This window comes from Phyllostomus discolor, chromosome 6, assembly GCF_004126475.2.
Source record: "Phyllostomus discolor isolate MPI-MPIP mPhyDis1 chromosome 6, mPhyDis1.pri.v3, whole genome shotgun sequence".
Lineage (NCBI taxonomy): Eukaryota > Metazoa > Chordata > Mammalia > Chiroptera > Phyllostomidae > Phyllostomus > Phyllostomus discolor.
In genome coordinates this window covers 119,084,451-119,110,866 of record NC_040908.2, presented here as the reverse complement: position 1 = coordinate 119,110,866, position 26,416 = coordinate 119,084,451, and the positions used below count along the sequence as shown (strand labels likewise).

General features: G+C 39.8%; 1 protein-coding gene across 2 annotated transcripts in view; it reads left to right on the top strand.

Annotated features, from left to right (window-relative positions):
* UVRAG (UV radiation resistance associated) overlaps window positions 1-26,416 on the top strand; it is a 297,199-nt gene that overhangs the window by 42,259 nt on the left and 228,524 nt on the right. For both annotated transcript variants that reach the window (XM_028515809.2, XM_028515810.2), the window contains 2 exons: window positions 6,017-6,178; window positions 18,154-18,228. In XM_028515809.2, coding sequence (XP_028371610.1) covers window positions 6,017-6,178; window positions 18,154-18,228 — 237 coding nt within the window. The remainder of the gene's footprint in view (window positions 1-6,016; window positions 6,179-18,153; window positions 18,229-26,416) is intronic.

The window sequence follows — 26,416 nt, the reverse complement described above, 5'->3', positions numbered from 1 at the left end:
CACAACCCTGGCCCTGACTGGGAATGGGACCAGCAACCTTTCAGTTCATAGGTCAGTGCTCAGTCCACTGAGCCACCTCAGCCAGGACAGTTTTTTTTTTTTTTTTATTTGTTTATTTATTTAAAAAATTTTTATTTTTAGAGAGAGGAAGGGAGGGAGAGAGGGAGAGAAACATCAATGTGTGGTTGCCTCTCACACACCCCCTACTGTAGGACCTGGCCCGCAACCCAGGCATGTGTCCTAGACTGGAAATCCAGCTGGAGACCCGTTGCTTTGCAGGCCAGCAGTCAATCCACTGAACCACACCAGCCAGAGCTTTTTTTTACTCTATGTTTTTCCATCATTTCTGCCTCCCATACTCTCTTACACCTCTACCCTCTCCTCCCCACTCTGCAGTTTTGCCATTCCAATGTCGAAGGCAACATGGAAAAATGGACACAAGATTAAAAAGAGTGTTTTCTCTAAAGGTTAGGTAAACTGTCCTTACGTTCCTATCCTGTGCCTCTCACTCCTGAACACTCCAAATTAGTGCTGTCCAATCACCTTTATGCGCTGATGGCAGTGTTCTGTCACTGTCCCGTACAGCCACCACTAGCTACATGTGGCTGTTGAGCACTTGAAATGTGGTTAAGTGTTACTGAGGAACTGAATCTTTAGTTTTATTTAATTTTACTTTAAATAGCCACGGTAGCTAATGGATGTAGTATTGAACAGTGCAGTTATAGATGCTTCTGAAAAGCTTTCTTACAATCTGTAATATAGCAGGAAGAAATTTCTTTTTTTATGTGTGCTTTAAAAAACATACACTTTGTACTTACACAGCTAGTACCGTTCTAAGTCAGTATAATAGCTGCTCATAGGGCACTGTAGGTCCTTTAATGTGCAAGATGACCTCATGAAGGCAGGGGCTCGGTGTGCTTCAGCCTCGCATCCTCCATGGGCATTGTGTTGTGCTGGGCTTGTTCTTAGCAAACAAGTGAGGAGAAACCAATTTATAGTGTGTGTGTGTGTGTGTGTGTGTGTGTGTATGTATATATATATCTCCTAATCCGACTTGTCAGTTTAAGACTCAGCAGCATCTTATGTTCACCAAGAAAAAATAAACACTTGTGTTTGAACTGAAACACAGGGCCTTGGCAATAGTCCAGTGTGAATTGTGATTCAATCTTAGGAATCTTTCATTACTTTGAAATTTGTTTCACCCATTTTAAGGGAGTATTTATGTAGCAGTTTTTTTTTTCCTTCAGGTTCATTGCTTGACCTGTGATAGGGAATCTTTTCTATGTACTTCAGCAGTAAAATATAAATCTGCTTCCTTAATTTGTGGGAATTTTCTTTTCTTAAGTCCCATAAAGAAGATGGGTGAGGTTCTTTCTTCATTGACAGATATTTGTTTCTCTAATACCAAGTTCATGCCATGTTGCTCTTTTTCCGGGCCTTCCTGCCTCCATAAAAACTTAATACTTTTTATTGAATTTTAACATACAGATGAATTTATAGATCTTAAGTATATATCTTGGTCATTATTTTCAAATTGAATACACCCATGTAACAACTAGTGTCTATGTGAAGAAGCAGATTTTCAGTGCCCTAGAAGGCCCCTTGTGCCCTCTGTAGTTTCTGCTACTCTCCCGACTTCTAACATCGTAAGTTAATTTCACCCGTTTCTGAGCTTTATGGAGATGAGACCGTATGTTGTGCGTCTGTCGTGTCTGACTTCCACGTCTTAACTTTCTGTTTGAAGAGTCACCATTATTATTGCCAGGATGTATTTGTAGTTTGTTTTGTAGTATTCCATTCTGTGAATATACCAGAATGTGTCCAGTCTTCTACTGATGGTTAGTTTCTAGTTTTGAGCTAAGGTGAGTAGTGTTGCTATGAACTTTCTTGTATATATCTTTTGGATGTATGAATGCCTTTCTGTTGGGTATGTATGTAGGAGTGGACTTGGCTTGGAATATGCATGGGACCAGCTTTAGTACACAATTCCAAACAGTTTTCCAAATTTATTGTTTCATTTACACTCTCACTAGCAGTCTGTGAGAGTTCTGGTTACTTGTGAGCACTTTGTTATTTACTATTGAATTTAAATTTTTGATAGACATTATACACAAGACTTCTTTTGTTTAAATCTAAATCAACAAGGGTATTTTAAATGGCAGTTAAACTCAGCACACTCAGTGCCAACACTGTGCCTAACTTAGAACAGTTGGCACTAACAACTGCCACTTTTAAGGTTGTGGCCACTTTTAAGGTTGTGCGTGTGGAACCAGTAGATGACTGCCACCTGGTGGTCAAATATTATAGGACTGTATTGTTTTCACGTTTCTAAAGTCAGAATTCATCTTATAAAGTGAAGAAAAGTACATACTAGAATGGTTAAATTGGTATATGTTAAGTGGCAGTAAACATAGTGGAGTAAAATAAAACAGCAGAAAGGAGTATTTGGCAGGGGTGCTCGCCTGTGTTTCTATGGTAATCCTATAGAAGAGGATCATTTGAGCAGACACCTGAAAGACGTAAAATGCTTTACCCAGAAAAGGCCAATAAATGTTTACTGCATTGAGTAACAAGAATTATCCACCTTTGACAGGTTAGATGATGGAGATGTGCCTGCAAGTTATACATCGGAGTGATGGTTTCTTCTAAGATATATTTAGCATAAAATAATTATTGGTGAAATGTATTATTCAGCTTTAATGTCTCTGGCTTCAGCTAGCCATGCCCTCCAAACTATTTGTTAACTCTTGGGAACTTTGTTATTTTTGGTTCAGGAGGAGGTTGTAGCCTTAACATGACTGAAGGATCATTGGTAATAACTAAAATGATAGAAGTAGTGAGAATGGAAGGAACTGAATTCTCTAAAGTGGATTTTGTACATGCACAAGGGACAAATTGTAATGAACCCATTTGTATCCATCTTTAATGATTACAAAATTAATTATTAGATAAACTTTTAAATGGGAGTTTTATAACTTTTATTAAAAAGTTTAAAATCTCATGGTGGGAATAAGAACAGTGACAGCTAATTCATGTGTGCTTTTTAATACATAAAGGGTATTAATTATTAAGTACACATTTGTAATTCAAGTAGGGTGCTGGCTGCAATATATGTATTGTTTCTTATTCTGTTAACAATGCTACAGGGTAAGCAATATGCTTGTTTTATTAAGGAAACTGAGGTTCAGGCTGAGGAACTTACTTTGGATTGTAAAGCTAGCGGTGACTCAAAACTGCTGTCCCAGAGCCTTGCTCTTTTGCAGCATCCTGTTGCTTCCCTGTACCACACTCCTTCAACTGATGAAATGTCTCCTAGAGTTGGACTAGCAGAAGTCAGTGATGGGCCTCATAATTGAGTAAACAAAGTTCTAGGGCATGTGTTTTTTAGGGAAAGCATGTAACAATTTTTCAGAACCATAAATTTATGTTGGAATTGAGACTGCCTGAGTTCTTATTTAATAAAAAAAAAGATTTTATTGATTTATTTTTAGAGAGAGGGGAAGGGGAGGAGAAAGAGAGGGAGGGAAACATCAATGTGTGGTTGCCTGTCACGTGCCCTCTACTGGGGACCTGGCCAGCAACCCAGGCATGTGCCCTGACTGGGAATTGAACCAGCGACCCTTTGGTTCACAGGCCGGCACTCAACCCACTGAGCCACACCAGCCAGGGCTGCCTGAGCTCTTTTTAAATCTTTGGGGAAAAACGGACATAAACAGTACAAATAGTCATTTATGAGATACTGGCCTGAATGACTCTCAAAGTTTATGTTTCTGTTCAATTGTGACTGAATGAACTAGCTTTTCATCTTTGCAGGTGTGAGTCTGTGACGAGGGAGTTGGCTTCTCTTGGTGATGCCAAGTTATGTTACTCCATGTTACAGTGCATTGTGTTTAGGGTTTTCCTACTTCGTTCTGGTCAACTACATGATTTGGAGGGAGACTGATATAATTGGCACATGCAATTATTTTACCAGGGAAGAAGAGGATTCTATGAAAATATGTAGAAGTATTATTTATCTCAGTTTGAGATAGGGTGGTTAGTAAAGGTTTCTACCAGTAAGTAATTCCTGAGTCAAGACATGAAGCTGAATAGAGGTGAGTGAAACGGGAAAGAAGAGTTTATTGGACTGAGGAATAAATACTGCTTACAAATTCATTATGCAGTTCCTAAGAGAGTGAGCTGTCTTGTATGTTTTGAGAAAGTTGGAACGCCTTTTATGAAGTTTTAGCTGTGTTTCTTGTGACCACACATTTGTTATTAAGTATTAAGAACAGTGACAGCTAGTTTGTGTGTTTTGAAAATTTTCTATTTTTGTGTATCTCTTCAATTAAATAGGTATGAATTGAGCTGTTAACGATCATTGTTATAAAGAAATTGTTCTGGTAATAAATAATAATTTTACATTCACTGTGGGTAGTTAATGGGCCGTGAATTTTTTAACAATATGTATATCCTGACATTCTGCCACTGTGAATTAGTGATGAATATGGCTTAGGTCCCTAAATGATGTAGGTACTTGAATAATTTGTTCTTGCTAGAAAGCAAGCTGGTGTGTTTAGATAAATATAAATAAAAATCATTTTATGGGTTGTTTACAATAACATTATTGAGCAATAAATCTTTGAATGTGTGGCAGACTGTGTCTGCCAGCATCTGAATGCACCAACTCGGGACTTATTGCTCATCGCCTGGCAGCTATTTTATAAAAGTATAAAGGAAAGCCACTGTAAGTAGACTGACAATAGCTCTATTATAGTCATAGAGCTGTATTATTGTATTGACTTAGGAGAGAAACCCCAGTCTACAGCCACATGAAATAACTTCAAAAGACTACTGTTCACTCCAAAGGTTTTTAATTTATTTTAGAATGAAGTATTTGGGAATATTTAATACAGCTACTACCTCCAAAATCTCATCCCTCCTGTAATACAGCTCTCAGATATATTCACCAAGTCTTTACTTTTTTCTACTTTGGGGAGCAGTGGATATTTCATGCTTTTTCTGGGGCTTATCATTGACAGTGAGGTTTTGAGGTTATTTTGTATTCTAGAGCACATGTGCTCTGTCAGAGAGAGGGGTCTTACACACAGGCCAGTGAATGGCTGCCCTTTTCAGGTGGTGTAATTTGAAGGACAGGAAGGTCCTCCCGCTCCTGTTACTGAGGCTTTAGGACCTAAAATTACCTTCATTTGATCTGTGAGATGCTGTATTTTCCCCATTATTGGGTCTTTTAAAAATTAGTTCTATTACTTTTTGTTGAGATACAGCGCGTTAAAGGGCACAAATAATCATCTGATGACTTTTCAGAGGGATCAGTGTAACCAGATGAAGAAATGCAGCATCAGCACCTCTCGTGTGTTCCCTCTAGTTACCACCCCCCTCCAAAGGAGAACTGTTGTCCTGACTGTTAGCACCAGAGGTTAGTTCTGGTAGTTTTTGAACTGGCAGGTTTTGAAAATATGGCATATATTCTTTGCTGAATGTAGTATTTGTGAGGTTCATCCATGTCGTTGCATGTGGTAGTTCATTAACCCTAAAACCTTTCAGTGGCCCCACACCTCATACACAGTAGAGGACAGCTGCTTCGGCAAGGCACAGAGGTCACCCCCCCTGTCCTGTCCCCCCCCTCCTGCCCCCGCCTTGTCTCCTGTCACTCCTGTGTGTGTGCTCCAGCAAACAGAAGTTGGAATCCAGTGGGCTCAAGGTGCTTTGAGGGCATTGTTTCTGTGTTGGTTCTTAATAAGTGTCCCTTGATTGTTGAATAAAGAAATAGATTATCAGATGATTAAGGATATATGCGCCTTTTAATGACTATAATAAGCAGAGCTGTTTTAAAATACCATTATCACCCACCCCTGTTGTGTTAATTGGAGTGTCTTATTGGTTGACCTAAGTTTGTAATTTAATACACTCATGAGGTCTTTGGTTTTCAAAAACAAAATGATCTACAATCTGATTGAAAGAACTGTAAACAAGTTAGGGTGCTCCTAAAGCATGCTTTTGTTTCCATCAACAGAATCCAACGTGGCGGAGTCTGGATTTTGGAATAATGCCGGACCGTCTTGATACGTCTGTGTCCTGTTTCGTGGTGAAGATATGGGGTGGGAAGGAGGATGCCTACCAGCTGCTGATTGAGTGGAAAGTTTGCTTGGACGGGCTCAAGTACTTGGGTCAGCAGGTAATGTTGAGGCTGCGTTCCAAATACTTGTCTTCTCTATATTAACCCCTTCTCTGGACCCACGTTTTATGATTCTTTACATAATTATAGAAATTTGGATCAGGTATAAAAAAAGCTTTAATTGAAAAGCTTATGAAGAAGGACCCTAATCTGCTAATTTAAAAGGGTTTTTTTTTTGTAGGAAAGAATATGCTTTTTCATAGCACCAGGCTTCTTCTGTCTTCATGGAGCTCTTCCCCCCAGAATCTGAAAATTAAGTTGAAAATAAGGAACAAGGAACATACTGTTAATATTAAACACCTTTTGTGACTGGAAGCACTGGGGTGTTCTAGGAATAAGAAGAGCTAGTTACTGCTTTTGGGGCTCAGGGATGACACACGCCTGGCTCGCAAACTGCTACCCATTCCCCGTGAGGGATGTGGCCAGGTGATCACAGCGCTCTTCCAGCTGAGCTCAGGAGTAGCGCCACGGTCCTTTCTAACACAGTGTTCCAGGATGCAACCAGCAGTGCATTAGGACTGCATGTGAAGTGAAATCTATTGGTCATTCCTAGACATAGCTTATTATAGTTAATGTTAATGGCAACCTTGTGAAGGTTGATATTAATTGCTGTTATTTCCCAGATAGGAAAATTGGGCCTCAGGGAATTTAAGAAACTGCTTAAGATCACACAGCTAGCTGGAGCTAAGATTTAAATCCAGATCGGGCTAAGTTAAAAATTCACTGTCTTTGTGCTGCAGCACACTAGTGTATGCCGTCCGACCCCCGCCCCTGCTTTACCTCGGAGTGCATGCTATTTTGGTTTTGTGGTGCCCGTAGGACTACTGTTAAAGGTAACCCTAAAATGTTAGTCATACCTACAAACATCCCTGATGTTTCTTAATATTTTATTTAGTAATACATAAGTTGTAGCGTATATTTCTTTTTTAAAATTGTTTTCAATTATATTTTATTGATTATGCAATTATAGTTGTCCCAATTTCTCCCCCTTTGCCCCCTCCACCCAGCACCCCCCACTCCCTCAGGCAATTCCCACAGCATTGTTCATGTCCATGAGTCATGTGTGTAAGTTTCTCAGCTACTCCATTTCCTGTACTGTACTGTACATCCCCATGGCTATTCTGCAACTACCTATTTGTACTTCTTAATCTCCTCACCTCTCTACCCATTCCCCTACACCTCGCTCCCATCAGGAAACCATCAAAATGCTCTCCGTATCCATGATTCTGTCTCTCTTGTTTGCTTAGTTTTTTTTTATTCAACTGTTGATGGATATGTATATATTGACATTTTATTGTTAATAGCTTTGATCTTCATTTTCTTAAATAAGTCTGATGTGGTCTGTACCTGTCCACTGGGTGCACAGGCCCTGGGGTTTCCCAGGTGGTGCAGGCCAAGGTTGGCCCCCATCTGTGTTCTGCCCAGGCCACCCTGCCTGAGCTATACAGCCATCTGAGATGGTGCTATTTGTGCTGGGCTTGGAGATTCCCAGACGAAGCTAAGCTGTGAATCTAGGCTGACTGCTGCTAGTGCTGGGCCTGGGGCTTCTTAGCAAGAGGTACAGTGATGGGGGCTTACTGAGGCCAGCTGTTGCTTGTTTGATAGGATTTAGGAAGTTGTGAAGCCGGAGCCAAGAACAGCCATTCATATGGAAAAGTTATGCTTAACAGTTTGGGTATATCCAAGTTGGGTAGGACAGAGTCTCAGGGGATCTCCAGGGTGGGGCAAATAGTGTTAGCCAGGTTGATGGAGTCTCATGTGGCACCTGCCTGCCAGCTGTGTGGCTCTATGGTTCTGTGGGGGAGGGCTCAGATAAGGAACAATGGTCTTTGCCCACCTTTCTGTCTGGGAGGAAGCTGTCTCCCAGCTCCTGCCCTGGTGCCAGACCTTCACCTCCTCCCGGCATGCCACTGGTGCCTGAGTCTGAGTCTCAGTGAGTCTGAGTAAGTCCGTGTGGGTTCTTTAAGGGGAACTGCTTGGGACTGTAGAAGTTTCTTCCACCAACTCAATCACTGCTGGTTTTTGCAGCCAGAAGTTATAGGGATTTGTCTTCCTGGCACTGGAACCCTGGGCCGTGGGGCCTGCTGTGGGGCTGGGATTCCTTGCTCCCGAGATTTCCCTCCCAAAATTTTATCCACCACACGTGGGTGTAGGGCCAGCCTGTTCCATGACTCTGCCCCTCCTACCAGTTGGATGGATGTGGTTTCTTTAATTCCTTCCTTGTCAGACTTCCATTCACCTCGATTTTTGATGGTTCTGAGTGAGAGTTCTATATTTTAGTTGTAATTTCGATGTGGTTGTGCAAGGAGGCAAGCTTTGTTTCCTTATGCTGCCATCTTTGGTGTGTGTTTCTTTTAAACATATTTTTAGATTAAAAATATTTCTGCCCTCATTTTGCTTACCATACTTCATTTTGTGTCCTCTTAATAGTGACCAGAACAATGCATGTAATGGATGTTTTCCTTAACTAAATTCTAACCTGCTACAAGTCCTTAATCTTTTTTATTTTTGTATTTTTTCCCTCTGTTTTACATCTGGTCTTAATAAAAAATGGTAAGATAATAACTTAGGCTCAGGGCCTTTCTCCTGTTTGAGTACCAGAAACTTGTTGCATTTAGGCTGGCCAGCCAGGGCCCAGAGCAGAACCACATACCCTTTCTTCCCTCAGGCCATAGTAGGCTCTCTGTGGGCAGGCTGTGATATTAAGCACCTGTTTACTGTTCTTCTGAGAACATCTGTATTTTGTGGAGGATAGTACTCTTAACATGAGAGTGTGGGGCTACGGGCAGTAGAGTTGTGGTGGAGGTTTGGCCAGAGAAGATGGCCTTCCTCATACTTTTCAACTCGCATGCTCCTGAAGTGCTCGTTTGATTAAAATACCTGGCTCTGCTTGTGTCTCACCTGCCCTAACTTCAGAGTGTCAGCACCCAGGTGTCATCATACAAAGCTGGCTAGGTTGGTAGAACAGAGAACAAAAGAAAGAGAAAACATGTTTTTTAAGCCATTTAGAAACAATATTATTGTAGAAATGAAAAACTTACCTATGAAATAGGTTTAACAACTTATAGGCTACTAGAAAATCAGATAAAATAGAATTAATTGCAAATTTTTAGAGGAAAGTAAGACTAAAATATATGAGGAGGATAATTGGATTCACTCAGATTCATTGGTCTGCTTTCTGCCAGGCATTGGTCTTAGTGTTAAGGATCCAAAGATAAGAGGAGATTGTTAGGCCCCCTTAAACCACAGGTGGCAAACACAAGGCCCTCGGGCCAAATACAGCCCTCCACCTTGGTTTATCTGGCCTGGCACCTGGTTTCTACCCAGCAGCAGCACCAAGCTCCTTGCCCCTAGTTAAGGAGTAGTTACATTTATACAGTCCTAAAATTACAGTTGGCCCTTTGAAGGCAACCATGAGGCTGATGTGACCCCCCAGTGAAAATGAGTTTGACACCCCACTATAAACTGATAACATGAATCGCTACATAGAAAGCTGTGGGAGTACATGAAAGAGGTGTTTAGACAAGCCTGGGTAGAGTCAGGGAGGCTGACTGTGGAATGAAATTTTTGTTTTTTTATGAATTAGGTTTGTTGAGGTGTAATTTACATACATTTCAGTGAATTTGAAAAATGTATAACACTGATCAACTACCACTACAGTAAACAATGCCTATATGGATATTTAAATAAAGGTGTTTTTGTTGATATATGCTGTCATTTTCCTTGAGTAAATACCTGGGAATGAAATTTATTGTCGTAATGGTAAGTGTATGTTGAAATTTATAAATTGCTGTACTGCTTTTCAAAGTGACTACCGTTCTGCTTTCTCATCAGCATAGTATAATAGTTCCATGTCTATGTATGCACATGTTATTGTCAGCCTTTAAATTTTAGCCATTTTAATAGGTTTGAAGTGGTATCTCATGGTGACTTTAATTTTAACTTTCCTAATGATGAAAGGATGTTGAGCATTAAAAAAAAGTGTATTTGCCATCAATTTCTCTCTTGTATGCCCATGCTCTTTCTTTTTTCTTGTTTGCAAAATGTTTATTCAGATCTTTTGCCCATTTTTAATTTAGTTTGAATTCTCATTATTGATTTGTAAAATTCTGCATGTATTCTGGGTATGAGTAACTCCTGTATAAGATATGTATTTCTGGATATTTTCTGCCTGTTTGTAGCTTGGTCTTTTCATTTTTTAAAGTGTCACTAAAAAAACAGAAGGTTTTAAATGTTGAGACAGTCCACTCTATCAGTTTTTCATCTTGTGTTTCATTCTTTTTATGTCTTCTCTAAGACATCTTTGCCTAACCTAAGGTCATGAAGATTTTCTCCTAAGCAGTTCTTCTTCTAGAAATTTTAGAGTTTTATGTTTACATTTATGTCTATTATCAATTATGAATTAACTTTTGTATAAAGTGCAAGGTTCATTGCTTATCATTGGATGGATGAACATTTGTTCCTGTTTTCTTCATTGTAAAGGCTTCATTTCTCCATTGGTTTACCTTGTCATCTTTGTTGAAAATCAGTTGTTGAGAATTATTTGTGTGGGTCTATTTCTGGACTCTTCACTGATCAATATGTCTGCCCCTATGCCAATACCATGTTATCTTTTTAAAAAAGATTTTATATACCATGTTTTTCAGACCATAAGACACACCTAGGTTTTAGAGGAGGAAAATAGGAAAAAAATTTTGAAGAAAAAAAATGTGGTAAAATATTTAATAACATAAATAACATAATAGCTCACCAATGTAAATGTAAACAGAACTCAACAGCAGTATTAACAACCATTATTCCTCCCCAGTTTGGGGGCGGGGCAAGAGAGAGAGAATGAGAAAGTGAGCGAGTCTTATAGTCTGAAAAATACGTTGTTGTTGTTGTTGTTTTTTAGACAGAGGGGAAGGGATGGAGAAAAAGAGGGAGAGAAACATCAATGTGTGGTTGCCTCTCGCATATACCACCTTCCCGCTGCCCCACTGGGGACCTGGCCTGCAACCCAGGCACATGCCCTGACTGGGAATCAAACCAGCGACCCTTTGGTTTGCAGGCCAGTCCTCAATCCACTGGGCCACACCAGCCAGGGCTTTTTTTTTTTAATATACATATATTTTTGTAGTTTTTTTCCATTGCCACTTATCCCCCTTATGACCTCTTCTACCTCCACCCGTCCAACCGCATTATCTTGGTTATTGAAATTTCAGTGGTCTTGAATGGAGATAATATGAATCCTCCAACTTTGTTCTCTTTTCAAAGTTGTTCTGGTTCTGTTGCCTTTATATATACACTTTAAAGTTAGCTTGACAGTTTCTACCAAAAATCTTGCCGGGATTTTTGATAGGTGCTGAATCCAAGAAAATATGGGGAGAATTGACATCTTTAAAATATTGAATATTTAATCTACAGATATGATATCTCTCCATTTGTAAAAATCTTCTTTGATTTCACTTAACAGTTTTTTTTTTGTAGCATATAGCATTCAGATCTTGCAAATGTTTTGTTAGATTTGTGCCTATGGATTCCATGTTTATTGATGCTATTTTAAATGGTATTCCTTTTAGAAATATTCTTGTTTCCAATTTTTGTTTCTATTGTATGGAAACATTTCTGTGTTGATCTTTTATTCTATGACCTTACTAACTCATTTATTAGATTTGTCAGTTTCTTTTCTCTGTGGATTCCTTTTGTAGATTGCTGTGTAGTCAGTCGTGTCGTCTGTGAACACAGATGGTTTGATTTCTTCCTTTCCAGTCTTGATGTCTTTTTTTTTATTTCACTGGTTAAGATCTCAGTACTGTGTTAAAAAGGTAGAAGTGTAGTGTGGGCATCCCTGTTTTGTTCCTGATCTTGGGGGAAAGTATTCAGTCTTTCACTATTAAGTGTATTAACTATACATTTTTGTAGAGACTTTTATCAGGTTGAGGAAGTTTCTTTTCATTTGGAGTGGATTTGATTCACTAACATTCGACTAAGGCTTTTTTCATCTAATTCCATGGAGGATATCGGTGTGCATTTTCTAGAAATGTCCTTGCCTGCTTTATTATCAGAGTAATGCTGATCTCATAAAATGGATTGGGAAGTGTTTACTCTTCTATTTTTGGGAGGAATTTCTGTAGAGTTGTTATTTATTTAGAAAATGTTTGATAGAAATCTTTAGTGAAGCCATCTGGGTGTTAAGATTTCTTTATGGGGACTTCCGGCAAGATGGAGGAATAGGTGGACGCACCGTACCTCCTCGTACAACCAAGATTAGAAAACCAATAATTTACAACAATAATTTACTATCAGAATAACACCCAGATCCGGCAGAGGATTTATCTGAATGGAAGTCGGGCAGCCAAGAAGTTGAAGTAGACGCGTTCATCCGGACTGGTAGGAGAAGACGAGCTGGGCGGGCGCGGGGCTGGCTCGGGGCTGGCTCGGGTGGGCGGCGTGCGGAGGTCGGGGGAAGGTTTGGCGCGAAATCAGCGCAAAAGCCATCCGGCGCGCAAGAAGGCAGCGGTGATCCCTGAGTACGCAAGCTGCAGCTGGCAGACCCAGAGGAGTAGCGATTGTGGACCAGGGCAGAACTCGCGGCCCAGAAGCCCAGACAAGGGTCTGAGTCCAGGGGAACGGAACTACCGCCATTGTTTTCCCCCGCCCTGCTCCCGCCCCACCCCCACATATAACGTCACAATCTTGCGACTGGGGTGCCCAGCCCCGGAGAGCACCTAAGGCTCCGCCCCCCACCGTAACAAGAGCAACCAGACCGGAAAAAAAAAAAAAGGAGAGACGGGGAAAAAAAAATATGTTTTCAACAGAGCAGATCAGTCCCCCAGGACTCATCCTTTTGAGCGACCAAGAATTAGCCAATCTATCAGATGCGCAGTTCAAAACACTGGTGATCAGAAAGCTCACGGAACTGGTGGATTTTGGACGAAATTTAGATGAAAGAATGCAGATTACCATAAAACAGATGCAGGAAGACACGCGGAGGAGAGCCAATAGTGAAAGGAAGGAATATGAGTCTCAAAACAATACAGTGAACCAGAAGGAAGATAGAATCAACCAAGCAGGAAAGCATGATGAAATAAGAATTCAAAAAATTGAGGAAAAGATTAAGAGCATCCAAGACACCTTTAAACGTTCCAATATCCGAATTATAGGGGTACCAGAATCGGAAGGGGAAAAGCAACAGATTGAGCACGTATTTGAACAAATAATAAAGGAGAATTTCCCCAATCTGGCAAAGGGAACAGTCTTCCAAGAAATCCAAGAAGCTCAGAGAGCCCCAAAGAAGTTGGATCCAAGAAGAAACACACCAAGGCACATCATAATTACATTAGCCAAGGTAAAAATGAAGGAGAGAATCCTAGAAGCAGCAAGAGGTAAGGGGACAGTAACCTACAAAGGAGTTCCCATCAGACTGTCAGCTGATTTCTCCAAAGAGACCTTACAGGCAAGAAGGGGCTGGAAAGAAGTATTCCAAGTCATGAAAGACAAGGACCTACATCCCAGATTGCTCTATCCAGCAAAGCTCTCATTTAGAATGGAAGGGCAGATAAAGTGCTTCTCAGATAAGGTCAAGTTAAAGGAGTTCATCATCACCAAGCCCTTATTTTATGAAATGCTAAAGGGACTTATCTAAGAAAAGAAGATAAAGAAAAGACATGTATAGTAAAAGGACAGCAAACTCACAAATATTAACAACCACACCTAAAGCAAAACCAAAAGAAACTAAGTAAACAACTAGAACAGGAACAGAACCACAGAAATGGAGGGCACATGGAGGGTTAGCAGCAAGGGGGTGGGAGGAGGAGAGAGGGGGAAAAGGTATAGAGAATAAGTAGCATAGAATGTAGGTTGAAAATAGATGGGGGGGGCAAGAATAGTACGGGAAATGTAGAAACTAAAGAACTCATAAGTATGACACATGGACATGAACTAAAGGGGGAAATGTGGGTGGGAGGGGGGTACAGGATGGAGGGGAGAGAAGGGGGGAAATGGGACAACTGTAACAGCATAATCAATAAAATATATTAAAAAAAGAAAAAAAGATTTCTTTATGGGAAAGTTTAGAAGTATGACTTCAATTTATTAGGTCAGAGGCTCTTCAGGTTATCTGTGTCTTCTTAAGTGGACTTGGATGGGTTGTCTTCCAAAGAATTTGTTGATTTTACCTGAAATTTCAAGTTTATTGCTATAAAAATTGCCACAATATTACTGTATCCATTTCATGTATGTAGGATATGATGATGCTTTCCTTTTTTTATTGTTGCTTTTCATGGTTTCTCTCTTAAAATCATTAGGAGTAGAGATTTACCAATTTTACTATTTTTTCAAAAAATTGCGTTTTGTCTCATTGAATATCTTTATTGTTATTGTTTTCACTTCCACTGATTTCTGCTTTTATCCTTATTAATTTCTTGCTTTTGCTTGCTTTGGGTTTAATTTGTTGTTCTTTGCTAGTTTTTTTAAGGCAGCATCCTGGATTACTGATTGGAAACTTCTCTTGTCTAAAAGAAGCATTTAGTAAATTTTTCTCTAAGCATTGCTTTAGCTGTGACCCACAAATTTTGATACTGTATTTTGATTTTATTTAATTAAGAATATTTAAAAATTTCCCTTTTATTTCTTCTTGACCTAAGGGTTATTTAGATGTATGTTGTTTAATTTTCAAACATTTGTAGACTTTCCAGACTTCCTTTTTTTGTTGATTTGTACTTCAGTTCTGTTGAGTTTAGAGGAAATAGTTTGTATGATAGCAGTCCTTGGGACTTTTTTGAGATTTATTTTATGGCCCAGAAGATATTATCTATCTTGGTGAATGAATGTTTCACGTACATGTGATGTGTATTCTGCCATCATTGAATGGAATGTTTTACAAATGTTAAGTGGACTAACTTGGTTGATAGTCCTAGTGAATTTTGAATGATGTATTGGAATTAGCCAAAGGAGAAAAGGTGTGGATAGGCACACAAGTAAGATCATAATCCAGTTCATTCATTTTTAGTTGAGGGAACTAGGCCCAGAATGATGATGCGACTTGTCCAAAGTCACAGACTGGTTTGTGCCAGAGCTGTAGCTGTAACCCGTTTCCTGACTCGTCTTTAGAGGAAATGGAGTGAATCAGGATGTTTTACCCAGAAGTCATGAACTAAGTTGGTCTTGGCTTGGATTTTGATGACAAAGAGACAAAGGAGTTTGAAAATAGATCTGTTCAAGGTGGGAATTTGGAGCGTTTGTTGAACTGCTTACGTGGGCCTTTTGTAATTGTGGGCTTCTTGTGCTTAGTTTAAGTGGCTAGAACTTTGTATCGATAACAACAGTAATTGTATACCTTTTCATTGTTTGGGTATCTTTTTATATTTATACAACCCTTTTACATGCACACAATGGCCTGAGCCCTTTATGAGCAAGTTTTGTTATTTTACTCAAAGTGAGAACACAGAAGCCTAGAGAGATTAAGTGATTTGCTAAAGGTCAGAGTTTGGGGGGGTGTAGGCTATTGCTGAATCATTGCTCAGACTATGTTTATTATTCATTTCATTAGCTCTAGTCAGCTGTCTTTTCATAAAGAGATCCAAGTATCAGGTTGTGGTTAGATTAATAGAGCTCTGTATTCTGTAATCTCTGTATTAATATTCTAACACAATTGTTGGGTCACTGATCTATAATTAATGATTAAAGGATCATACTCATATACTATCATTTAGTGTAGTATATCTATATTTCTTAGTAACATAATTTAACAGTACTGAAATTTACATAGCCATGTGGAATTTTGTGCAGCCTGTTTATTAAGCATGCTTTTCTTTTTATTAGTTCAAGAACAAAGGGATCTTTTTGAGCTTTATGATTGCTTGATTTTGATACATTATTAGATTTTCCTCTCCCAACATTATTCATGTCTAACTTCCTAAAAGTACTTTCATTTTCAATGATCTCTTTTAATGTTTAGGACAGCTCCGTAAGATGCAGTGAGGAGCATTTTCTGCTGTCGGCTGATAAGGAATTAAAGAATGCACCACTAACACTGATTAACTACTAGAAGTTGGGTAGAGTGCTGGGCACTAGGACTGTAAAGATAAATAAATCAGAGTTGAAGTTGGAAATAGAACCCAGATCACTTGATTTTTAAAAAATTAATGCCCTGGCTGGTGTGGCTCAGTGGATTGAGCTCCAGACTGGGAAGCAAAGGGTCACCAGTTCAATTCCCAGTCAGGGCACATGCCTGGGTTGCCGGCCAGGTCTCCAGTGGGGGGACACATGAGGGGCAACCACACATTGATGTTCCTTTCTCTCTCTCTCTCTCTCTCTCTCTCTCTCTCTCTCCCTCTCTTTAAAAAAAGTAAATAAATAAAATCTTTTAAAAATTGATTATTTATACCCTCACCCAAGGACATGCTTATTGATTTTAGAGAGAGGGGCAGGGAGGGAGAGAAACATCAATCTGCTACCTTTCATGTGCACCCCGACCAGACCAAACAAGCAGCCCAGGCCTGTGCTGTGCCCAAGAATCAAAACCAGCGAACTTTGGGTTTGTGGGATGATGCCTATCCAACTGAGCCACACCAGCCAGGGTGATTTTGTTTTTTAAGCCCACTATCGTTTCAAGTACTAGAACCAAGTCGTCCCTGATTTTTTAGCAAGCTAATTCCATACCGTCTTCATGAAGCTTATGTCATGAGAACTTGACCTTCATATTAAATTTGCCCTTGCTGTTAGGTTCCCGCCCCCTGGCTCCCTCCAACTGGTCTATTTTCTTACAATTTTAAAAGTAATACATGTTCTGTGTGGACACTTTGGAAATTTTTGAAAAGCACCGAGGAGAGAATAAAAAATTATGTATAATCCTTCTGCCCAGCTACAACCATTGTTAACATTTAGATTCATATGATTTTAATCTTCTATCCCCTTAGCTGTATATGTGTATACAATATTTTGTTTGTAAAATTTCAAGTCCCTTCTAATCTTTCTAATACTTTCTCTTTTCTCTCATAACATGAAATACTTCTTGAGATAGGTTTATAGTTTTATTATACATTTATTATTATAGACTAATCTTTTGGTGATGGTGTATTTGGTTAAGTAAATCATGTGGATAAACAGAGAACATGTGATTAACTTGCTTTAGTAATAGAGGTAGGAGATGTAGAGATTTGATAAATGTTCACAGGAATTTTCTGCTGCTGGCTTTGGCTACTCCATCTGTAGCTAGAGGAAGGAGAGATTGAATATTCTATTCTGGTCATTCTTTTTGTCTTTCCCTCCTTGAACCCTGGGTTAATGCTTCACTGCCAAAGCAATTAAATTTTTTTTTTTAGCCACAGCTCTTCCTGATCAAGTAACTAAATCTATTTTCATGTCTCCCAATTGGATATTTTATATTATTTTGAGTTAATTTTTATCTTAGTTCTTCAGTTTTAAACTTTTAATCTTCCTACTTCTTGGGTGAAGTTTAATTTGAGCTGGCCCTGACTGAAACGCAAACCAGTTGCATGTGGAAGGGAATGGCATGCGGACAAAAATTAAGCAGACATTTAAAGATTTTAGGGATTAGATATTATCTTTAAACTGTCTTTTTGACAATAAAAATATTAATCTTTAATTTTTTTTCCTAGGGATTCATGTTTTTTAAGGTATTCTTATAGACTAACTGGATTGTGTTTTCTTTGAGATAAGAGAAAGCTTCCAAATCCTTGTGCTTTGGCAGTAGTCTTTCCATAACAACCTCAAGAAGTGTTTGTGGAAAATGCACGTGAATGGTGGTGCCTGTGATCTCACGTGAAGGTTTTGTGAGGCCTTTGACTACAGCAAGGCGCTCTCAGTTGGTTACCTGGTCCGATGACAGTGATTAGTCTTCTGCTGGCTTGTTAGGTACAGCCAGCCTGGTTCTCAGCGCCGGAGTACCCTGTTGCAGCTGTCATTCTCTGATCTTATTGAAGCTTGGTTAGAATGAGAAGAACTAATAGTATGTTTTCTTCCTCTCTTAGATTCATGCCCGCAACCAAAATGAAATAATTTTTGGGCTGAATGATGGCTACTATGGTGCTCCATTTGAACATAAGGTAAGAGGACCTTCCCAGTGCTAGGAGTTTTGTTTAGTGTGGGTATGCTGTGACTTACAGGGCAAAATGCTCTGTGTAAACAGGACCATGTCTTAAGTATTATTGCAAACTTGTTGCTTAGTGTGGCTTAGGGTGAATGCCTGAAAAATGAAAACTTAGTTTGTAACCACTCCAATTCGTCTTTTCTAAATCTAAATTATCTTCATTTTCCTCAAAGAAAATCTGAACTGCTCTTTCTTATTCTACATAATTCTTTGGGGATTAAGAAAGAATGGTGAATTTTGATTAAATGCAATGCAATAGTATTAAATGTTTCAGATATCTTTTACAACTTCCAGTAAAACTAAGAAATGAGGAGTCAACTTATATTATAGTTAATGCGATCTCCATTTCTAAAAATGATGAGAGAAAGGAGAGGGAAGAGAATCTATATTTACTGAGTACCTGCTATTGATGGTGCAATGCCAGGTGATTCATGGTCTGTATTCCACTTAATAGTGATCGCAGACCAATGCCGTATGTTCTCTACATCATTTGCTCTTCGTGATCATGCTGTTCCATAGTTCTGGTTGTCTGAGATCCCTTTATTAGAATGCTCCATTGTTGTGACAACTGTTTATTGAGCACCTGCTGAATGTTAACCACTGTGTTGTAAGTGCTGAGGGTACAACGGTGAGCAAATGTATATTTTCCTGTTATGGAGTGTGTGGAAGAGGGAGACATTCATGAAGGAACCTAACAATAAATATATAAACTCAAATGATTGTCAGTGCTATAAAAGCGTGTCATGATGACCTTATTACCTACTCTAGTGGCTCAAGAAAGGTCTCTTTGGGGTCTTGGCATTTAAGGTTACAGTTCCAAGGATCAGGGGAAGTGAACCACGTGGAGGGAATGAGAGATCACTGCAGGCAGAGGAGGGTAACATGCTGGAGGGCCAGTTGTAGAAGGGGGCGTGGTGTGCTTTAGGGACTGAAGGAAGGTTAGAGGGGTGAAGGAGAATGACCCAGGTGAGGCTGGGGAGGTAGGTATGGACCCTGTCATACAGAACCTTTTATAGGATTATATCCTAATAGTGGAGTGTGCTGAAGGATTTTTAGCCTAACAGTGATACAGATTTGTGTTGTTTCAATGGGAGGGAGTAGTCAAATTAGGATGAGAATTGAAAATTGCTCATTGGGTTTGGCATAATGGAAGCTATTCCCAGTCACTTCTTAAAAACTCAGTTCAAGCTGTGATAGACACCCTTTTCTTCTTTATTTTTCCACCCTCCTCATCTGAGATCCTGTTGTATTTCAATTCCTTATGTATACCTTTGACATAAAATATACCACTTTACAACTCTTCCTTTCTAGTCTGTAAGTGTCTTACGGACAGATTTCTGTGTGTAATTTTGATCTCAAAGTACCTATCATAGTTCTTGGGGCTGGGTATTTGCTTTGTAAAAGTGTTTGAGTTACTGAGAGGGTGTGGGACTGCTGCTGGTGTTGTCTGTGGTGTCCCTTCTACAGGGTCAGGCACCTTGACCCTGTTGAGGGATCGGGTTTCTCCTGCCACTGGTAACCAACTCCCCATCTAGCACAATGACCGCACCCATTGAATGTTGCTGCCTGTCAAACACTGGTTTAGACCCTTATGTCTGTCACTGTGTTGGATCTCCCCAGGAGCCCTGGAGCAGAGGGAATGGCAGTTGAGGTTGTGAGCAGGCCAACAACTTACCGCTTTGTCCTCTTCCTGGTTTGGAATAAACGGGCTTTATTGCTGATCAAACTAATTGGCAAATGTGGCTAACCCGTATTTTGCCGTGCATAATGTGCTCCTGTGTGTGATGCACACCAGTGTTTTGGGCCCAGATTTTTAGGGGGGAAAAATCTTTTGCTTTAATTTTTAAATTCAATTATTTATTTATATTTAGAAACAAAACCAATTATCGTATTCCAGGGTATTATTTTGTATACAGGTATCATTATTGCTTTCTAGAGTTACACTTTTAACACGCAAGTGTAAATAAAAGATTTAAAAACATTTATATAGATATGGAATTAGTACTACCTGAAAGGTTTCTTAACCTCCGCCAAGGAATAAATGCCAATCAGCCACACAAAGCTATACAGTATAGAGTTTATTGGGGTTTGCACACCTGAGCGAGATTTCCTGGTCAGCATGGTGGGGGCCGAGAAAGCCGCGCCGCGCAGGGAGTAAGGCGGGGTTTTATCTTGGTGGGCTCTCTTCGTGGGGGCTGGGGATTGGTCCCCTTTGAACAAAGCAGCAATATATCATTGGTGGTTCTCCTCGAGCCCTGCCGGGTTATAGTTTAGCCGCCATGTTTGTCCTGCCCCCCTCATCCTGACACTACCCATCTATGATGTGCATCTTTATTTTTCCCTCAAAAATGTGGGCAAAATGTGTGCATTATACACAGCAAAATATGGTAAATTCCTCGACTAAAGAACTTATATATACTTCCTTCCAAATTTAACCTCCCCCCACAAAAATAAAATAAAACAAGCAAAACTGGTGTCTTCCCCTTATACGGACAAAGCCTGATCCTCCGTGCCCAAAGCCGACTTTCCCTGTGCTTTAGACAGGCTGCTCCTGATGGGAGGAGAGCGGCAGAAAGAGCTGAGGCAGCCGAGCCTCAGGTTCCTCTCCCTACCCCAGCAATCAGGCAGGTTGTCTGCCCGCACAGGGAGGAGTGCGTGAAGGATTCGGAGAAACGGGGAGTGTTCTTTGGACACTTGGTCTATTACCATCTTCCCTAGGAGACGGAGTGGGAGGTTCTCTTTTCTGTGGACACTGGGAGTGCATAGTGTTTCCCCCTAGCGATCATAACAGTGGCTAATTTTAGCGAGCACTATGTGCCAGGCACTGTGCTAAGTGCTTCGTGTGTTTTACCTTATTTAAACGTCAGAATTGTCCTGGTACAGAAGAGGAAGCTGCCACAGAGAAGTTAAGTCACTTTCCCAAGATTACACAGCTACTAAGTAGCAGAGCTGAGATTCCAGACCAAATGGTCGAAAGATGTTTATTGAATATATGATTGTCATATTGGTACCTTTTATTCTAAAGTCCTTCAGTTAAGGAGTTTTATAAATTTGTAAGTCCTACTTGTCTTGCCCCTGCACCAGCTTCCAGATGAACACCTGATGTGGAGACGGGACCTTAAAAAGGCATTTTTTTTCTTTATTAAGAAAGCAGGGTTTCCAGTCAGGATGGCAGCATAAGTGCATACTTTGAGACCCTCTGCTACTCCAAACAAAAAGCAACGATTGGTGAAATTGGAGAAATTTAAAGAGGACCTACCTTGCTAAAACAGAAAAAAAAGCAAGATACTAAACATCCTTGAAACAAATGGAAAGATGGACTCCTCTGGGCAAAATTAACCCAAAGGAGCACTAAAACTGAGCGAGGGCTCTCCCTGAGATGCCTCAGAGAGACACTGCCACTCTTTAAGGATACTTTAGAGGGAATATCTTAAAAGCTAGCAGAGAAAAAGGGAGCACTACACGAATTAGGGCGACAGCCAGCTTCTCCTCAGCAACAGTAGATGCCAGAAGGAATGTGTCTTCAAAGTTCTGTTAACTGATAATATATAATTCTATTTCTAATGGACTTTCAGTCGAGAGTGCAGGTGACAGAAGTTTTAAAGGCACAGACAGAGGTTGAGAGTTTACCATCCACAGGCCCTTTGTCTGTAGTGTACTGAATAATGTGGATGGGGAAGTGGTTCCAAGGGGAAGGTGTGACTAGTAACAGCGGGTTACAGCAAGGTGCATAAAAATGTTTAAAATATTGGTGAATTTAATTAAATGCTGTCTGTAAAGAACAAGCAAACGAAGACTAATATATAGTTAGCATATGGCTTTTAAGGTAAGACAGACTAGACCATTGTTATTCAAAACGGAGCCTGTGGACCAGAGCTAGTCCAAGAACTGGCTGCTACCAGTTTGTGGTATGGCAAGTATAAAAAGTGAGAGTGGGTGTTTCAGAACTTCTGTGGCGATTTGACATTATTTGACGTGATGCCTTTTTATTGTATTTTACGAAAGTATCAATTCACAAGGGATTAAAGAAAAAGCAACTGGTACTTCCCACCGAGTTTGGGAAGCACACTCTAGACAAGGATGATAAGGTGAGGGAGGGGTTTAAAGAATTGAGACTGACTGCAGCCCTGGTTAGTGTGGGAGGAGGGGAGAGAGAGATGCTCAGCCACTTCAGAATTTCTTAGAATGCTCAGTGGTCAAGTGCGCTTGTTAAAAATGTAAAGATACCTACTGGTGGCTGGAAACAGAGAAGACAGATTTTTAATTAGTAGAGGAAGAAAAGGGAATATAAAGAGTTGAAAATTCTGTCAAATTGATAGTAGACAGAAAAGGAAAACAAATGGAAAGAAAATTATAAACAGGAACATGTAGTACAGTGGTAGAAATAAGTCCAGAACTGCTTATAATCACAGCAATTGCAAATGGGTATCATGTCTGTGTGGAAATACTTCATGAAGGATTTAAAAAAGACTGAAGCAACAAGACTTCAAGAATGGGATTGCATTTTAAGAACGTGTGTTCTATGCAGAAGAAGGAAGAGTTACATTTGCGAAGCAATAAGGAAGTGTGTTTTAAAGCAAATTTTAAAATAGTGACTAAAATTTTTGTTGACTTGTTCTTCAGCATTCTTGTTCTTTAACTTAGCTGTCACCACAAACATTTACAGTTACTCTACGATGATTATGTTGCAGTCAATCCTCCTTCTGTTTGTATTACTTAAAGTGCCTTCAGCTACCATGGGTCTAAAAGCTGAAATTATTTGCTCAAACTTTTGCCTCTTTTTAAAATTTGTTTCCCATGAAGGCTCTGCTCACTTTAGAAAACTGTTGAGTTTTTAGGAACCTAGTGAATGTGTCCACTGTAACAGACGAGGACTTCAGGCTCAGTACTGCTTGTGCTGCAGGTCTGAGCCCTTTGTTCAGCGACCTCTGCTGGCATTGCCAGGGAGAGCAATGTGTTCTTGTTAATTTTGTGTTGTGAAATTTCATTTATTTGACATACAGATGGTGAACTCTTGAATATTTAATGGGCACAAGGAGATAATTGAATAAATGATTATGAAAACTATCTTTAGTTGTAAAAGTGAATCATAATTTTTTTATGTCTATAATATGAAATACCTACTATGTGCCCTTTATTTAACAGGGCACTGAAAGGGAAAAACAATGCAGTCTTTCCCTCCTGTTGTAGGGAAAGTCCAACTCTTCCCTACTATGTTCTCATCCCTCCGTGTCTCCTTTACCACTTGCACTTCACTTCTGACACTTGGAGGTTTTTTCCTACACTGACAGGTCATTCTCTGAGACACCACCTGGGTGTCCCACAATTTAACTCAATTCTAACACAGCTACCTGGAGATAGGGCCACATGCAACAGGGCAAGGACTCAGTCCCTAAGACTGTCCCATCTACTCCCACTTCAGATGCCAGCCACAATCCCAGGTAATCAGCTGTGCCTCTGACCAACCAGCTCTATATCCAGGGTTCCAGTGACCCCTTTTTGGGTTCGTTTAATTTGCTAGAGTGGCTCACAGTACTCATGGAAACACAATTACAATCACCAGCTTATTAAAGAATCTGATAAAGGATACAGATTAACACAACCAGGTAGAAGAGATGCATAGGGCAAGGTCTGGGAGGGCCCTGACCGTAGGAGCTTCTGTCCCTGTGGAGCTGGGGTACATCACCCTCCTAGTGTGTATGTGTAGGCCAACTTGAACTCCACACTTTTGGGGTATTATGGAGGCTTCATCATGTAGGCATGATCAATCATGAACTCCATTCTCAGCCCTTCAGAACCTTCTTAAGAGACTGGAGGGCAGGGCTGAAAATTCCAAGCTTCTGATCATGGCTTGGCCTTTCAGGTGACCAGCCCTCATTCATTGTTTCCTCATTAGAACAAAGGGCACTCCTTTCACCTAGGAATGGAGAAAGGATTTTAGGAGCCCTGTGTTGGGAGGCCAAATATTGCCACAAAAGATGCTTTGTAGACTCATCACTTAGGAGAATTACAAGGGTTTTAGGAGCTCTGTGCCAGGAACTGGGGCCAGAGACCAATTTATATATATTTTATTATCTCACAGGTGTTGTGGGGTACAAATGTATTAGACACATATTCACAAACATGTATTCTTCTAGTTGAGATAAAACCACATATATACCAGAAGAGCACTAGTTTACAAATAGTTTTAGTTTGAAAATTGTTTTGGATATCAACTACTTGGGATATATATCTGATATTACAGATAATGCAGGTGAATCATAGCAGACCCTTAAATAATTTGAAGAGCACCTTAGGAAGAGGTGCTTTCTCAGACGTTTGGGGACTATAAAAGGGACACTGTTGTGACTTGAAGTTGGGGTGGATGGTGGCTGGTGAATAGGCCAGGTGGCCAGGTGCGATGTTTTCTGAGTGGATTTAACTGCAGGGTGGCGGTGGTGTGGGGGGTGGGGGGCAGGGTGGATTGAGAGGCTGGTGGGCCAGCTCTGTATCCAATAAGTTGGAACCCTTTGAGACCCAAGTTCAGGAGTTATGCCCTTAATGTAGATGTGTAAGATGATCTTTGCCTGAATTTCCTTTTGGCAACTACTCTTTCTAGGAGGATGCTGTCAGCCACCTGGGTGAATGCACACTCCTAGTGGTTAAGAATATGGGTTTTGGAGTCAGATCGATGTGAGTTTAATTTCAGGCACTACTGCTCTTTACCTGTGAGAGAGATCGGGGACAAACTGAGTCATGTCTGTGTTTGTCTCTTCAACTGTAAATGGAGATGATTTCTACCTCATCATAAATTGTTTCTGAGGATTAAAGATGATAATGTATGTCGTCAGCCTGGCATGTGAATGGTGCTCAATTATAAATAGAAACTGTTGCTCGTGAGTCTCTAAACCTTAGGACAAGAGGGATTACGTCCTTAATGCTTATCTTTCTGTCAACATTGTGTTCCTTCTATCTGGCTGGTAATGGGTGCACAATAAATATTTGTTAATGAATGCAGGTGCATGCTGCTATATTTAAGACTATCATAGCAATAATTTTGAGATTAAAAACCTTGAGGGGAAGCTATTTCTTTCCCCCACCTTGCTTTACCTCCAGCCCAATTTTTTTAAATTTTATTTTTATCTAACTCATATTGTTATACTTAACTGTTGGGTTATATTGGGAAGAAATCTTTGGTCAAACTAGAAACTACAGCAGCAATGTCTTCACAGTCCAGTAGATGGCAATGCTTTCCTATTTTAATGGAAAAGAATTAGATCAGGAATTAAAGGAGTAGAATCCAAGTAAAAAGGATCAAGTAATTGGGAATGAGATTTAGGAGATTGAAATAGCAATTTGGTGATTAATTTCACAAATGCAGCCCCATAGCTTGATGATCTCAAGTACATAGTCAGGCTGAGATTGACGATTTAAGGACACAGCAGGTTTCATGGTTTGAGAGCTGTACAAATGAAAATTTCTTATTTTATATTTTTCAAGACACGATACTTTTGAAAAGTAGAAAACTGGAATTCTAATCCCAGTTTTGTTCTGGTACTGACTGTCTTTCTGGAGCAAATCACTTAACCTCTCTTAGTTTTAGGTCTCTCATCTCAGAAGTAAGAATATCCTGATAAACGCTGGAGGGAATACTAAAGTTATCTAGCTCAGCACCCTTATTTCATGAATGAAGAAACTGAGGCTCAGGAAACCTCATAATCTCTTGGACCTGACATGGCAAGTTAGTTTCATGCTAGAGAAGATCACGTAGGCATAGCTGTTATAATATCATATGTATGTAATATATGATAGCATAAAATCACTACATACTTTCATAGCTCTTTTATCTTTAAGAATTTGCCTATAAAGTATTTCACTCCATTGTTACAATAGCCTGTTAGGAAGGTAGAGCATCTGTTATTTGTAGTTTTAGTAGCATTAGTAGCAGGAATCTAATAGGTACACCATAAGCATTTGGGAGAGTAAATGAATGGACAAGACAGCAAGGAAGAGTTAGTGGCAGAATGAGGATCAGAACACATCTCTCTATTTCTAGATAATGCACTTTCTTTGTCATACCACGTCTCCTGTGTAAAAGTGATGGCTAGTTGATTTTCATCATTTAATTTCTTTTTGAGGTTTCTTTCATCATTTAACTTGATTAA